Here is a 17,720-nt window from a genome sequence, read left to right on the forward strand (position 1 = left end):
GATATATGTTAACGCCTTATTACATTGCTTCCCCTGCCATATCCCTCCTCAAACACACGTTCGATCCAGCCAATTCCATTACGCAAAGCTATAAGTAAGGGACGAATTCACGACGAAAGTTCATCAATTACACCGGTTAAAACTTTCCAGCTTGCAAATTTTTAATTTAAACTCCGTTTATTCCATCCCATCTTCGATTAACTCGAAAAGTTTTTCCCTTCGCTAATGTTGCATCGAAATTCCTCCCTAATTCTAAATTCGATCAATCATTCATTTTCCCTTTTAGAAGGCAGCGTTATACGTTTTAAATATAACATTCGTTGGAAAGAGCATGCTTTAAATACTGCTTCATGGAAGATTGAAGCAAATGGATAATTAGAAAGTTTAAACTTTCATCTCCCAGTATATTAACGTAGTTTGCGTGCAGACGCTTTACTTTGTCACGCATTAAACGGAAGAGGGAATCTTCGAAAAACTTGCAGTTATAGTTAATACAGTCCAACTAACTTCCGGATACGATTATATAACGAGTTGAAAATCTTCACAACCAACAAGCTGTTTTTCAGAGGACAGTTAGAAATTCACGGATCCAAAAAAAGTAATATTTCAATTCAATACTTATACAGGTAAAAATTCTGTGTTATATCGAAGAATACAAAACGAAAATAATATATATATATATATTACTATAATTATGTATATATACAAATAACTTTTTATATCACGTATCTCTTTCTTTGCGAAATAAGGTTTTTCCTGCAATTTTTCTTAATATCTCGACTTGGCGATATTGTACTTTCAGGAAAGGAATTAATGATCGAGGAAAAAATGTTGTACATTATTCGAGACTTTAGTTAATAAAAGCTGTTTTGTGGAAGCTAGCCACGTTGTGTTACCGACTCACACTTTTACCGTTCCAATGGTGTTTTTCCTAAAGCACTTGCCTCTCTCTCTCTCTCTCTCTCTCTCTATCTAGCAGAAGATTTCCTCCGAGAGCACAATGACGACCGAGTTCGATTGGAATCAGTGTCTCTATTGTGCAGGAACTTCCGACTTATTCGATGAAGCCCATCAGGAAAGAATCCACTAGTACGCTTTTTAATCAGACCCAACCTAAACAAATGCTTAATTAAATCCCTAGCACTCTGAAACCTAAGATACATTTCAATGATTCAGCAACAGTTTCGCTTCTTACGAAAAGTTTCCATCTTATTGGGAATTTTCAACAAATTGGTTAATTTCATCAGGCTCGTTCGCGAAGTGATGGCAGTGAACGTTAACATGCGAGTGGGCATCCATACTGGAAGAGTTCACTGCGGAGTTCTTGGACTTCGAAAGTGGCAGTTCGATGTCTGGAGTAATGACGTCACCCTGGCAAATTACATGGAAAGTGGTGGCATACCGGGGTAAGTCTGTTAACGGGTCTGGTTAAGCTTCAAGCAAAGCTGGTTTGCCAGCTTTGACGAAGTCGTATCAGATACGGTCCAGTCGTGTAACTTCAAAGATATCATAGATAATTCTCTTAAATAATTAGTTATCAAGAAGGAACTTTGGCTAAGATGTGCAGTTTTTAGGAAATCGCAACGATGATGATGAAAATTTTCCTATATATTATTTATATATAGTGTTTACACCTTCGCCCAGGTTCTCCAAACTCTTATAAATTAATTGCCAAGTCATTTTACTACATTTTTCATGCAACTATCCTTTCTTCTTTTTTCTTACCGTGTATTTTCCTATTATTCATTATTCTGCTAAAAGAATATTTTACGAAAGAGTAGTAAATAGAAAATTCGAATTAACCACTAAAGAAAATTTTTCATAGACTTTAATTCGAGAGTTTGTCAGATTTGTTTTACCAGAATAGAACGAAAGTACTTGCTAAATAAAAATAACAATTTTCAGGAGAGTGCACATCACGAAGGAGACTTTGGATTGTCTGGGTGGATATTACGAAGTTGAAGAGGGACACGGCGGAGAACGGAACGCCTACTTGAAGGAGCAAAATATCCAGACTTACCTAATTGTTCCCGGGAATACTTTTAAGGACAATGTGACGACTTCCGGCATCAGGAAAGGACTTTCTGCGAATGGCAATGTCTCGAAGGAGATGAGGGTCATGGGTCACGGCTCCCAGCATGGAAAACAGACCAAGTAAAAGCACCTGCAAATTCAAATTATACAATGCACCTACTTTTCCATTTTAATTCAACATTTTTATCGATAATAAATTTAAAACGAACCTATCGACACTTTGATAGACCTGACAGTTTTTTCTTCTACCACTTGTATCAGATTAGGTTTCGTCGAAACAACGGAGAGCGACAAAGATCCCGAAGACGAGGTCAACGAGTATTTAATGAGAGCGATTGATGCTCGAAGTATAGACAGACTGCGAGCGCAGCATTGCACACCCTTTATATTGACTTTTCGAAGACCTGACATAGAAGAAAAGGTAAGGGCTATAACCACTTTTATCACCAATACTTTCCATTCGCTATTGAAATTTTCTTAAGAGATAAAAACAGCAACTCGCGATCTATCATTATTGCATAATAATTGCAGTACACTCGAGAAAGGGACAGGATGCTCTCAGCTTATTTCGTGTGTTCAGGATTCGTCTACATAATCGTTGTAGTTGCTATAGCCATTTCGCTATCTGGGTAAATGTCTGATTTATCTTATTCGACCATTGTACGATGACTATTCGTTTTTCGTCAAACCGTTGTTCCATAAACATTAAATTCTTGCTTATGTATAGGAGTATTTATTTCTACGTTTGCACTGGACTGAGCGTATTGATAATCGCCTTGGTAAACGGAATTCTACTAGCTGAGAAAAACGAGGTAAGTCTAAGAATAAAAGGCACTCTTTGCACACTCGAGGCGGCTCTACGTTACGATGGAGGGTGGAATGAAGGAATGGTGTGGGAGAGAGTGAGAACTATATATGGAAAGAGAGGGGGGGAATGGAAGATGGGTTTTATTGGAATACGTTTAAATATACAAATCGCTTTTTGTGCCTAACTGTTGGATCGATTGTAAAACTCTTTGGAAACTTGCCACTTCCTCTTGACCTTGAGGCTCGGTGGCGAGATTCCAGGTCAGTGCCAAAATTATCGACCAATACGTTATGCAACGCTATGCGCACTTCGATGAATTGGATTATGACTGATCGTCTTCGATTTTTCATATCACCCTCCGATCGCACCTATCGCCCGCATCCATCATGTATTCCATTTTTTCGTCAGTCGTCAAATAGCCGGACGATTAATGATGCGACGTGATTTATCTGTTACAGGCAGTCCCTCAGTGGATCAGAACAGTAGCTTTGCAGATTTTCCAAAATCGGATAGTGGCTCAAAGTATCGCGACGATGGTGGTCCTCCTCACGTTCGTTACGGTGCTGTCGCCTCTCGTAAGTCGGACCACTCGCGTTTATCAAGACAAAATTTTAATTAGCACCCTGCATATACACGAACCAATTAGAAATCCAGTAAAAAGTATTTTTTGTTAAAAAGCTGATAATTACTCCGTCTAATTGAACTATCGACATAGAAATTGACTGAAATTGAATTTACAGATCGTAAGGGTATCTAAAGTTATTTTAAAAGTAACTATCGATAATTTAGATATTTTGTAACGATAAGAGTGTCAGAGCTGTAACGCTGGAGAATTGATGAAACTGTTAAAATAATTTACAGTACACAGCAATGGCTATCTCTTTGATATTTAAAGGGTATCTCTGTCCCTTATCCGTTTCCGTTATTGTTGCATTTGACAGGTCACACTGGATGGAAGTAACGTGTGCAGTAACAGCAGTTGGACGAATGCGGAAATGCAAAACAATTCCGTTGTAATAATGCAGAGTATAGGAGCTGGTGCAGTACCATGCTATTATACTCTATTTTCTGACGTAAGTTTTATTAGAATAAGCTCCAATGTATTTTCATCTTTTTTCCCTACCACCAAAACTACAAGACTGGGATAAGGGGAGATTTAACGTGGCTAATAAAGTCTCTTTATCTTGGACGACATTTATATTAGTTTTGTGGGAAAAAGCGTGCTCCGTATCTTGTTATGACGAGCTTTTTAAAATTAAAAGGAAAAAGCTATTTAAAAATACAAAATGAAAGATTCGATGAATTCCCTCAGTTGTTTCCTGTGCTGGTGATGCTGGTCATGGTTACCTGCGCTGTGTACCAGATTTTAACATCGGTCTTCAAAGTGGCAGTGCTGAGCTTCGTTGTGGCGTGTTATCTCGGTGTAAGCATTTACCAAGCCATAAAGGAAGAAGATGTCGAGCAAGCTGGTGGATGGTTGGCCGGGGTACTGGTGGTTTTTTTCATGTGTTGCTTGGTCGCCCATTCCCAGCACACCGAGGCCACATACAGGTTTTTTAATATTCAACCTTTTTAGCATTTACCTGATGCACCACCACGTGCAGCACTATTGAATATTCCAAGCAGTTGTAAAATTTCCTCCTTTATATCGTAGACTGGATTTCCTCTGGAAGTTGCAAGCGACCGAGGAGAAAGAGGAGATGGAACACATAAAGGCCTACAATCAGAAACTTTTAGCGAATATATTACCCGAACACGTGGCAGCTCATTTCCTCTCCACTGTTAATTCAGACGTGAGTTCCTTCGAGTTTCTTCGCCTTAACAACCCTCTTAATTTTCTCCCAATAAATCAGCAATTCGCTATATGTATACTCGCTTTTCAAAGAAACGTCTTTACCAAACTGATCTTTTTATTCCACCGCAAAAGCTACAGTTATACAGTTTAAATTTATTCCCAAGAATCGTTCCTTCATAATACACGCATAGTTTTGTTATCGATATAATCAATGCTGCTTTACGAAACAAAATTATTGCTCCATTGTTCATTTGGATTTCCTTAACGAACTGCATTCGCTGAAATCTAGCATCGACAGTGTCAAACAATACGTGCCAGCAGCCATTGCACTCGTGAAAACTTTGAAAATCAGCACGAATGTATAAACCGACGTCATTGTTATCTGACTGATAAAATCTTGCCGAGCAGTGCGAGCAAAAAGTTGCAGTGTGCTTTAATCCTGTACGATTGTTTGGAGCGATAAACCTATATAGCCGTACAAACCTTACAGAAAGTATCATTACAGAAGAAGGATAACTGCTCTTGGCTCTTGTTGCAATTACGGCTTATTTCGCTATTCGAGCATTGGAATTAAAAACTTGCAGCATTTTATTCACTTGCGTAATATTTACATGAAACACAATGATCGAGTCACACGGCAAACTTTATCCAGTTTATTATTATTGCAATTTTGTTTGGAGAAAATGGTGTGCCAACTAAAATCTAGCTTACATATTTCATTTATACGGCAAACAATTAAACCATGCCGACAAAATATTGCAAATCGAACGTAATACTATCGGATTGAAAAGTTGATTCTTTCGCAGGAATTGTATCACGAACAGTGCGACTTTGTTTGCATAATGTTCGCATCGATACCAAATTTTTCGGAATTCTACGTCGAGCTGGAAGCTAATAACGAAGGTGTCGAATGCCTGAGGCTGCTAAACGAGATCATCGCTGACTTTGACGAGCTTCTTACACTGGAGGAATTCAAGTACATCGAGAAAATCAAGAGCACTGGATCCACTTACATGGCAGCATCAGGCTAGTCAACCGTTTACCAAATTTCAAAAAATAGTCTCGCTCTTTTTATAAGACATCGTCATCTTTCTAATTATCTCTCGACAGGAGTCTCGAGCTTTGAGCAAACTTTTCTCTAAAGCGTAGTTTATTAAACGCGGAACTAGATAATTTCAAATAAACTAACTATATAACGGTCTCGTAAAGCCTTTAAAAGTTTGTTAACCTTTTATAAACTCGTGAAAGATCGCATTTCATTTGTTTTTAGAACCGTGAGGTTTAACGAAGCGTGGAAAATGAAAGTGAAAAATGAAGAAGATTATGGAAAGAGACGGAAAATGTTTTTGCTGGTTTGCTGAAGAAAATTGGTAAATCAGGGAGCATCGCGCTTAATGATATGATTGAATTGCAGGTTTGACGAAAAACACCTGTGACATGAACGATTTTAAGCACGTGACTGCAATGGCCGACTATGCATTGAGGATCAGGGAGCAGTTGGCCTACGTCAATGAGCACAGTTTCAATAATTTCCGGATAAGGATTGGCATCAATATTGGACCGGTAATAACTGCCGAATGTGGATAATTCCGAGTACCGTTAAAAGAACGAAATTTCAGTATATGAAAGAGTGCACGTTTATTTTTACAAATTTCTTCATATATTTACAAAACTCGGGAGGTGAAAAGTAAAAGCAGAAAATAATTGATAATTTTACAGGTGGTTGCTGGGGTTATTGGCGCGAGGAAGCCTCAGTACGACATTTGGGGCAACGCGGTAAACGTGGCTTCCAGAATGGACTCGACTGGTGTTTTGGATAGCATTCAAGTAACTCAGGAAGTTCGAGATATTTTAATCGCCAAAGGCTACTCCTTGACCTGCAGAGGCACCATTCAAGTCAAGGGGAAAGGAAGCATGGTCACTTATTTTCTCGATGGACCTCGGGATCCGAGCAGATTGAGAAGCACTGCTGAAATTTTGACTAAAACCAACTCCAACAACAACAGCGATGCTGATAAAGCGCAATCACCCGGAAGTATCGCGCCTTTCTGATTGGCTTTAGGCCTTTTGGACGCTCAAACCTTCTAACCTTCGATAAGCAGGAAACCAGAAAACGCTGTAGAGAACCGACAAAAAAACACGCGTGACTATACACGCAAACGCGCCTACAATCTCTACGGCTAGCCATTCTAAACATGACCAGTCCTGTAATACATTCAAAATAGATATAAATAATATCTACCGAGCTTTCCAGCCGTTTCTAACCGGCTAAAGCTCGAGTACGTTAAATATATTTTTAGCAATTCACGCGTTTATAAATACTTTTAGTCCCGTACGTACGTCAACTGAAATTATATTTTTAACTATATTTTTTAAAATTCTCACCGTTCGCGCAAGCTTTGAATATTCGGCGCGGTGTCAAACGATCTTGCGTGGAAAAGATCTGCTGTTTTTATTTGATTTATTTTTTCTTTTTTTTCTTGGATAAAATCAATTTTTTCAAACATTTTTTTAAGCTTTACAATAACACTTGAATGAGCAGCATGCTATTTCTATATTAAAACAATTAACATTGGTCGATTCTTCCATATATTTTATCATCCGACAAAACTGCTTTATCGTCGATAAGTAAATCTCAACTCGTCGAACGAGCGTGATCCGCAGCTAATAGAATAACCATTGTATGATAAATGATATTATTTTACAGAGAGACTGATATCGTGCTAATTTATGCGAAAAGTGCGAAGGAACGTCTTTGTCACTTAATACTACGTAGAAGCTTTTTAGTATCCAATATCTAACATCTTGATTGAATGGTTTAATTACGAACGAAGTTTACCGTACCGGAGCACAAAATAGCAAAAATAGTTATTCGTGAGACGACGAGCTACCTATTTTAATTTTTTTTTTCTAACTCTAGACAAAACGCATTTACTCACATTTTGTGAAACTCATCCCTGAATTATCTACTATTCTCTCTTCTTCTACCAAAGCCTCCAGGGATATCCAAGACCCACCGAAGGTCGCAGACCAGTAAATTTATCCGATGATAAACCTTCACGACCAGACCAATGATACACAAAAATTCTATGACCATTTTCGTATATTTGCATTGTTCCATTTAATGATGATTTAAAATCTAGGTCATGCCTAGCTCGCTAAAAATCGACACGAGCAATCTATTTATTAATATAATTTTTCTCAAATAATTTTAAAATCTAAATATTAAGATTTGGTTGCAAAACTATGGAGTCTGTAAATTCTCAATGATACACCTATGCTTCGCCTTTCGCCAGTCTCCATAATTTTCAGATATCATTTATTAAGAGATTTTTATACGAAGCCTTGTATTAATCATGTAAAACATTGTTGAACATTTGAAACATCAATGTTTATCTGAAATATACGAAGTAAATTGCGGTTATTGGTCAATTTTACGGAATTGAATCTTCCCTGATCAGAAAGACAAATTTTTGTCATGCTTAACACTCATTTACTTTCACTACATGGCATTACAAAATTTGTTCATTCATCCATTCGTAGAACAAATAGATTAGGTATATTCTTTACGATCACTTGACAAGGAGGTAAAAGAATATTTATTGCACAATCTGTGATGGCCCTATCTATTAAGTTTAACGAGCTTTGTCGCCCTATTCTGTTTCTAGAATAATTTTAACTTAATCGTTGTGAACCGTCCCTGCAACGGTAAAGCGATCTCTGGCATTGCTGTTGATGATTTCAAATACGGTACATCGTATATAATATATATAGAAAATGAGCATATTATTATTATATAATAACGATCTGTAGATATATAGACAAATGAAAGGGCTCAAATTTTCTTCCACGTCTACACTGCAAAATTACGGTTATCATTCGTTGGGAGAATCGCGTGTGAATTAAATGTGTATGTGAGTAAATGTTGAATTTTTCTTCTAATGCGAGACGATATAACATATATAGTATAACATTCCGTGTTTAGGTCTCGTATGGTCATTGGCCAGTAAAAAAGGAAAGACAGATTAATAACCGATGCTACATGCAATTTATATAAATAAGATTAGTTAAGACTAATAATGACATTTCTATAATTGAAACAAGTTATTTTTCCTATTGCATAAAACTCATTTAAAAACAATCAATTTCTAAGATATTGCGATTTTTGGCAGTTTTATAATGTGCTGTCTTAAAGTTGAACATAATAGTTTTCATTCGCTGTTTTTTATCATTTTCTTCACTTCTCCTCTTTATTATTCCAGTAAAGAATAATTAAAGGACAAAATCCGATACAACGAAACCGTGGAAGAACGAAGCTTGGAGTTAAACGCGGAGATTTTCAAGAAGGGGACCACGGAAGTCTTGTTAAATATAATTTAGGAGCAAAGTCAATATATAGTGATGTTTGTGCATGGCCGAAGTTTCAGTTAAAGTTGGCCAAGAGTAAAAATTAACTCGAAAGGATGCATAAATATTGCGTATGGCTGAGAAGCAAAAGTTGTAAAAATAGATATAGTGTGTAATATATACATATTATTATTATTACAAACATCTTACGATACTAAAGAATTTAATGTAAAAAAGTATCAAGTAATGTATACTATACATGAAAGTGCACAGAAGTATGTATGTGATTTTTGGAGTTGTAAGTAACTATACAAGCGTGATTGTATTAGTGTCATGTCCTTGTATATTTTTATTGTAACGAGAAAGAGAAGTTCTCAGATAGTTCAATTTTAAACACAAACACTAGAAAATTATCTACTGTAGTTCCCGGTCAAGAGTTCACGTTTGGGGGACATCGCTCTAAAGGAATTATTTTTCTGTCGGACCTGACTTCTGTGTTTCGAGTAATTCGAAGCAGCTCGAAACGGTAATTTAATAGGCGTTGCGATAAGAAGCTTTATACTTTTTCATTAATACAAGTTAATGTTTCTATATGTGTTCTATTAATATTAATCAATCTTTTAAATTTTTTCAATTGGTATTGTTCAAATGGAATGACTATCGGATTTTTTATTGATTTTTAAGCTCATTAATATACATACCTCTAACATTAATTAAAATTATTAAAATACGTTTATTAAGGAATTTGAACAAATATCTATACATATAAAAAAGTTTTCAAACGACTTGGATTTACATCACGTTTTGACTTATTTGATCATAAAAATGCTATCAAATTATTAATAATAACGTGTTAGCGTTATTTAATTATTAAAATGTTGAAACTCTAATTTACGCTAACGAAAAAGTATAAGAAGGCTATATATCTCTATTTATTGTTATAGGCTAACGTTCCGAGCTCGTAGATAGCAGCGGGCAAAAAAATGTTGTTGAGATAACTCAAACTCCGGGACTCTTAATTGATAAAAAATGCAGACTAGAAACTACTGTATTATACATTTGCCAATTCTGCTAATAATTGTTGCAGCCGTGTATTAAAGCCTAGACTAAAGAACAAATATTAATTATAGTAGTTGCTAGAGCGAGTAAAAAACAGAAAGCTAATTTCTAAATGTAAATATTTTCTGATTGACGATTAATAGATAATAGATCATTTACGCTCGATTATATTTGAAAATTATGATACTGCTGGCAGGTCCAGTTAAAAATTGAACGCAAATTTAGTTAAAGAAACATGCGTATAGCTAAAAATAAAAATGTCAACAACATAACAATTCATAAATATTCTGTAATTGGGTGTGTGTATGTTTTAATTGCGTTTTACTTTCCATTTTTTTTTTTTTTTTTTAATTAAAATATTGTTCACTAGAATACTATATGTATAATTTAAGTACACGCATTTCAGCTCGAACGACCCTTCATATTTTCTAACGACTACATAACAACACTTAGAAATAAGTGTACATACAGATCACTAATAAATATTGCAATAGTATGTGAAATGCAATTAAAACGATGAAATCAAAATATAGGCTAAACAGCTTGCATAAACCTAATGTCAATCACATTTCATATCAAACTAATTGTATTGATAGAATCTGTGTTAAATGTGGATCTTATGTATTCAGTAGGAAAATTAATTACAGAACGCCATATGGATATTCGAATATCTTGTTAATAAATGTTAATATGAATTTTTCATGCAATAAAAGTCGAAGGAAATCAGTTTTAATAATAGATAAGGAGAAGGAGAAAAAATCTAGATTGTTGACGATTCCGATTGCTGAATATATAATTTATTTGCAAGATTTTCGAATAGGGAAAGAGGAAATATTATTATACTTTGTGCTATAGAAAAACTTTATGCAAAAATTCAAGAGCTTTGTCGAAAATCTTTAACGAATAGTCTAGAAATTTAGATCATGCACATATACATACATTATATTTTGAAAATAATAACAACGATATCTTGTAATATATCTCTCTTCATCTTTTACTATGTTCAAATTTCTACAATACTTGTCTGTATAGCATAAACGATATAACCGATGATGATAAAAAGAAATAATTAATAAGAATGGTAGTCCACTATGCTGCGTGTCTTTAAAAAATAAAAGACATTTTCGCTAGTTCTTGTTGAGAAATATCCATATAAGAGTGTATAATATGAATTAAAAGAGAAGAACGTGTTATTATTTGTTAATATACTCAAGAGAATTTTGATGTAACTTCGATGGCCTAAAAACTGACTCTGTACTGAAAGCTCACACGTATAGTGTAGTCACATACATACAATGCATTTTATCATTCAGCATATGAAATACATTTTTATCAAAAGACGATATAGATACGTGTTATTACTAAATATTAAATACCCGAGCAAATATTGGAATTAGTTTAACGAGACACATAATCTTTGCAATAAAACTTATTAAAGAATGTATGCCACCAAGTTATCGGGGGAACGAAGTTGAATGATTCTGAAGGAGATCAAACTGATAGCATATTTCACACCAAAGTTGAACCACTCGATAGTCTTGTTTTATAATTCAAGCCGTTTCCTATACCATAGACAAACTCCGGTCTCCGGTGCTCCAGTTGGTGGTGAAACCGGTTTCCCGTCGTTAGGCAAGTGAAATCTTTCTCTCTCTCTGTGTTTCCTTTAATAAGCAATACATAAATAGTTCAAACCCAACTGTAGTCATGAGAGAAATATTCTCACTGAAATATATTACAATTTCCCTTAAATTTTCTATCTAATTAAGAAAAAAAGGACTCAACAGAAGAATTAATTTCAAATGTTTAAAAATAATCTAAGATTCAAAGTGTTTTTATAATATTTGATAAACACTTTCACAGTGTAAATTGATGCTATGTTCCCTTGCTGAGGTAAGTACCATGTGTTACTAATTTTGAAATATGTAATATAATTGTTATTAAAATTGTGTTATATAACGATTATAATTTAGTTAATAACGAAACGAACGGAATATATGGATAATCGGCTTATTTGTTTTGTTCAAATTTTACCGCGCTTTTTTAAGTTCTGGAAGAGGGTGCGTGGAATACATATGTATATTATTCTTTCCGCGCCTAACTGTTGGTAACTCTGAAGATGCAGAAATCAATAATACCGACGGAATGAATCACATACGTGTGAGGCGTGAGCCACGCGGATAACATGGTAATTTAATGTGAGCTTTGTAACAGATGTAACAATCGGCTTATGAGGAATAGTGTAGCACTGTTATTCAGTTCCAATGAAATAAACATTTGGATCATGTACTTTATTGCAATTAATTGAACTTTCACCAACCATTCTACCCTACTTGGATTAATGGCTTCTCCCCAGGTTACTAATTTCGAGTGTTTTTTCGTCAAGCCTCCATGCTCGATTAAGGTTATGATGTCGTATCGATCGGTGTGTAAACAAAAAATTACAACTACTCCAAAGCGATAAGATGAAATGAATCTCAGTTTTTTATAATAACAGAGAAGCATTGCTCGATAATTATTAGCTACCTATGACATGTAAATATTTAAATAAATAAAACATTGTGTCTCTAATTGCATAACGAATCTGTTACCACAGCTGATCATATTGCAGAAATCTTTACTTAACACTTTACTGTTTTAAATTTACTAATGTATTAGTGAATATAGCTCCTAATTTATTCACCAATTCATTTCTGTCTTGTTAAAATTTTGTCTTTTATTATTCGAAAAGTATATATAATAACTTAAAAAAATTTTAATTTTACTTTTATTTATTTTGTAGCGTTTTTTGAATAAGAATATGCTTGTCTTGCTGTTTTTTAAGATGTCAGATATCTGTATTAAATACATTGAATCATATGTGTGTTAGAGCTATTACATTATAAAGAGAAAGATGTCGTTTATTGCAACATAGTCGCGTTATCAGTATAAGCATATATAATTATGTGCGTAACAATATTAGAATTACATGATCCATATCGCCATCCAAAGTACTTGATATCACATTTCACGACTTCTATCGACCAATCATCTATCATTTAGTCTAGCAATGATCTATCCAGGAAGCTAAAAGTTCTTAAAGTCATATGTTAAAATTGGAATAAATCAACGTTTCATATCGGGCTATCGGCCCTTTCGGGTAGTGCATCGGTAAACGTAACGTTTCTTCATAACTATAATGTGCTGAAAATGTGCAATGTTAGGAAGAGAGGGAGCACGAAGACGCCACAATTTTTCCGTTATCAACGATGACCACGTGAAAAGATTCACTTCATAAAATTGCTGAGCTGTTGCTGCATCGCTCCAAAATGCTTACGGACTCAAATATATACGAGGTAATTTCATCAATAAAACAAACATGCTTGCAATAGACGCTCGATTGCTATTTGTCTCATTTCTGTACGTGTTAATTACGCTTTAATTGACGTGATTAAAAATAATCATTTTGGAATACCTAATTAAGCTATACGTTAGAGGGAGACATTTGGCGTACTAAATACTTAAAATTAATTCGAACAGAAATGAAAACGTTAATTCAGAATATAAGTGTGGTATGTGAAATGTGATTTGTTTTTTTGTTTATTTTTAAGTGGCTACTTGTGTGTGCAGTCAGTAAATTTGAAAAAATCGATTTTTCAATTTTTATATTTCCTAAAAGTACTAACCCTTAGGAATATTATGCCAAACTTGTATGCTTTTCTAATAAAATTTTGCGATTTACTGGGTTAAAATGTACAGTGCGGTAACGACTTCTAACATTATAAATTATAACTTTAAACGCGACTATCTCATAACGGTGAGCAACATTACTGCATAACTGTTCAACATATACCTAGCTTTCAAACTTCACACCCTTTTTTTTTTTGATAAAAATCTTGGTCCTAATCGAAGAATTTTTTATTATCTTGAATACCTTTGTTTCTCAGCTAAAAATACCATTTTTTTTTATAAAAATTCTATTTTCATGTTTAAAATGTCGCCATTTTATTTTTGTTTATTATGTTTGAATACCCTTCGATTAAGGCTGAGAAAAACTATTCTACTTTCAAAATTTATCGCGATTTTCGTCCGTAAATGATCCAATACTAAGAAATCCTTTTCACCTCTAATATCGTTTTTTAAAAGGCCATCCAGGACGTCTCATGTGTGCCGACGCCACGAAAATTATTTTTCTTTGTTAAAATTCATGTATATACTTAGTAACTATTACTGCATCATGTAGTTTACTTAGATTTCTTCTAAGCATGCAGAAATTCTTTTTAAAAAATTCCGAAATGCGAGTTTTTTTTTTGTTTTCGGAAAATAACTGCACATAACCCCTTTAAGTTTTTGAATATGAACTGTTCGATGTGGAAACGGTATTTTTTTGTATTAGAAACATATTGAAAAAAAAAATCAAAGAATAATTAAAGAATTTTTAAACAGACTTTTTCTGTGGTGTTCGAATAAAATGAAAATTATTAACTTAGTCAATACATTTCTCTATATCAGGAGGAAAGACCATCGCACTCGTGCTTAGGAAAATATTTGGGATGGATCATGCACATTACGGTGGAGCCAACAATGTGGTTATATATGATGGCATTTATGGTGACTTCTGTGGTCGAGCAAGCTTTTTTCGTCCACAAAGCTTGCCGCGTCGATCATGGATTTTCTGAAGAGATTTGCTCAAATTTATCTGCCAACTTAACAATTAAGCAAGAAGTGCAGGTACATATTATTAATTCTATTGGCGGTACACGTTATTCGTTTAAAATTTTTAACAATTATATAAATACTAATGGTAAATTATATTGTTTCAGAAAACAGTATCAATTTTTCATCAATGGAACAATATTGCTGGACATGTTGTTCCAATTTTCCTGTCAATATTTTTTGGAAACTGGAGCGACCGACGTGGTCGTAAATTATTGTTGATCCTGGGATTACTTGGAAAAGTTATTTACTCTTTCATGATTATTGTTAACTCTATGATAAGTTCTTGGAAATTAAATATGGTAATATATACTGCATCATTACCGATGGCGATGCTTGGTGCTGACATTGCGATATTTGCTTGCTGTTTCTCTTATATCTCTGATGTTTCTACTACTCAGCAAAGAACACTTAGAATAACAATTTTAGATATTGTGTATCTCACGACAATGCCTATAGGTAAGAAGTGATTTCCTCAATTAATGTACTTTTTATCATTATTGATCATATCTAAGCTTTCTATAGATTAATTAAAAAATTTTTTTATATTTTTTTCCACTACTATTATCGCACGTGCATAAACCGTTTAAAGGCTCGCATTTATCTTTAAGTGTAACTTAAAGATTAGAACAAAATTGTTTTATTTAATCTATAATGACTTTTAAATCTAAATATTAAAATAATTTTTTTTTCAGGCATCGCGTTGGGCTCTTATTTATTCAACAGTGTACTCAATCAATCGTATTCCCTTATGTTTGCCATAAATGTGTCATTGTTGGTATTAGCAATTTTATATTCCTTATTCAATCTACAGTGGCAAACTTCGCCACAACAAAAGCCAATTTCTGGAACGAATTTGTTCGTTGACTTTTTTGACAAAAAACACGTTCAAGCTACTGTGAGAACGTTAACAAAGTCTCGAGCAAATTATGGCAGATTACATTTGTGGGTTCTTTTATTCGCAATGGCTCTATACACTTTTCAAAGGGACGAGAAACAAATTAGTTACCTGTACACGCAACTAAAATTTGCCTGGGGCGTTAAAGATTTTAGCGATTTTAAAACGTTTCAGTCAGGATTATTTGTACTTGGTAAGCAATTTTATTTTTTGTTTATTTTTTCCCGACAATTTAATATTAACAAATATGTAGGTTCAATATTTAACAAAAAAATGAATTTACATATCAGTCATTAATGAAATATTGTCTTTTTTTTCAGCCTTGCTCATTGGAACTCCGATAATGAGCAAACTACTCGGATTGAGGGATACGATCATTGTCACAATAGGGTCATTGGCACATGCAGGTGGAAGAATAGTTTTTGCATTAGCACAGAAGCCTGAATTATTTTATGTCGGTGGGTACACCTTTGCAAAGTATTTTCCTGTTCAATGTCAAAGCATAAAACAAAACTTATGCAATTTTCATAATTTTAGGAGCTGTGATCGCTGCTCTCGGTCCCGTTGTAGCTGCTGTATTAAGATCAATGACTTCCAAGCTCATACCTGTGGAAGAACGAGGTAAATAGGTCAATAATGTCTATTAATAAATTTAAAAATTTGTATTTATCTACGATACGTTATTTTTGTTTCCAGGGAAAGTATTCGCTATGCTAGCTGTTTGTGATAACGCAGTTCCTATGTTCAGTGGAACTTTATACTCCCAACTTTACAATGCTACAATAAGCACAGCGCCAAGCTCTTTTTATTGGCTGACATTTTCAACGCAAATTATGGTATTACTTTTAGTTATGTACGTATGATGTCAATTTTTTTAGTCTTATTACAAAAGAAATTTGATCAAATTAATACAAATAACTTACTGATTTTTACAGGATCATTGAAGTTTCTAATAAATGCACTAAAACGCCGATCCCTATCGATCATGAGAAATCAAGTGATCCGTCTTTAGTGTCTAACGAAGAAGTTCCAAATAACAACATTTCATAGTGAAATGTATTTTTAACAGCAAGTAAACAACCATCATTAATATTATCTAGACAAAAGTAACGTATATTTTAATCAATTAATTTTTTTTAATTATTTACGAAAAAATGAAAAGACAAGTAAATAAGTCTTATTATTGTGAAAACTTCAACATAAATAGTTTTTTACTTAGGTAGGCAAAATTTTAACATAATTTTAAAATAATTTTAAAGATTAGTAGATTTTTAAATAAGATGCGCTAAATATATCTATTTTTAATAAAAAGACGCGCGTTTTAGATATAATTTTTAGTATTAGCTAATAAATACATGTTGCATTTAGGCTTTAATGACCCTCATTTTTAGAATTGATTTAGATATAAATTATTAAAAATGTTTAATAATTAAGGTATCATATTGTTGCAATTATCACCGTTAAGAATATTTGTAAATAATGCAAAGTATTTTTTCTACGTAAAACTGAGCATAGTTTTTAATATCCTTTAAATCATTTGTTCCATGGAAGTTAAAACTGACAGTCACAATAAAAAGGGACCTTGCATAAATCGTATTTAGATAAGAAATGGGATCTTAGTTTTCGTAAAACGTTCTCATGTTTCATTTGTCTAGTAAATAAACTGTAGAAACTCTATGCTGGTAATTAAAAAAGTATGGACCAATCTTTCTTGATAGATAACACGTTTTAAGGATCACGCGTAAAATGTGAAACGCACATACACACGCTGTTTTAAATCACCCGAAAGATTGAACGTTTCTGCGAAATCAGATTTTTGCAATCAAAGACGTTTCGCACGCGTTTGACGTAATTTTGTCGAGAGATTTCTTTTTCCCTTAACCACTCCCTTGCTCGCTTAGCATGCTCCTGCCGAAGGCTTTAGCATGTGAACTTTTTGAAAGCCTTTTACCGGCTGCAGGATACAGCGATGCTATTTAGTATTCAAACTGCGCAAAATACAAGCGTGTCAAGGCCCATTGGCTAATTATTGTTTAGCAGCGAGTTTTTTTTTGAAATTATAGACTATCATAGAACAAATATATTAG

General features: G+C 34.0%; 1 protein-coding gene across 1 annotated transcript in view; it reads left to right on the forward strand.

The window, feature by feature from the left end:
• Positions 1-17,237, forward strand: part of LOC136784200 (adenylate cyclase type 6-like) — a 79,181-nt gene extending 61,944 nt beyond the window's left edge. The window contains exons 11-27 of the mRNA XM_066744728.1: positions 1,248-1,406; positions 1,906-2,154; positions 2,296-2,455; positions 2,566-2,663; positions 2,762-2,846; positions 3,301-3,417; positions 3,784-3,915; positions 4,155-4,393; positions 4,497-4,635; positions 5,444-5,663; positions 6,052-6,200; positions 6,357-6,464; positions 15,550-15,826; positions 15,954-16,091; positions 16,171-16,254; positions 16,330-16,486; positions 16,569-17,237. Coding sequence (XP_066600825.1) covers positions 1,248-1,406; positions 1,906-2,154; positions 2,296-2,455; positions 2,566-2,663; positions 2,762-2,846; positions 3,301-3,417; positions 3,784-3,915; positions 4,155-4,393; positions 4,497-4,635; positions 5,444-5,663; positions 6,052-6,200; positions 6,357-6,464; positions 15,550-15,826; positions 15,954-16,091; positions 16,171-16,254; positions 16,330-16,486; positions 16,569-16,683 — 2,626 coding nt within the window. The 3' untranslated portion in view covers positions 16,684-17,237. The remainder of the gene's footprint in view (positions 1-1,247; positions 1,407-1,905; positions 2,155-2,295; positions 2,456-2,565; positions 2,664-2,761; positions 2,847-3,300; positions 3,418-3,783; positions 3,916-4,154; positions 4,394-4,496; positions 4,636-5,443; positions 5,664-6,051; positions 6,201-6,356; positions 6,465-15,549; positions 15,827-15,953; positions 16,092-16,170; positions 16,255-16,329; positions 16,487-16,568) is intronic.
• The last annotated feature ends 483 nt before the right edge of the window (positions 17,238-17,720 follow it).

The sequence above is a fragment of the Prorops nasuta genome, unplaced genomic scaffold, assembly GCF_024137725.1.
Source record: "Prorops nasuta isolate Cenicafe-Biocafe unplaced genomic scaffold, Cenicafe_Pnas_1.2 PNAS00050, whole genome shotgun sequence".
Lineage (NCBI taxonomy): Eukaryota > Metazoa > Arthropoda > Insecta > Hymenoptera > Bethylidae > Prorops > Prorops nasuta.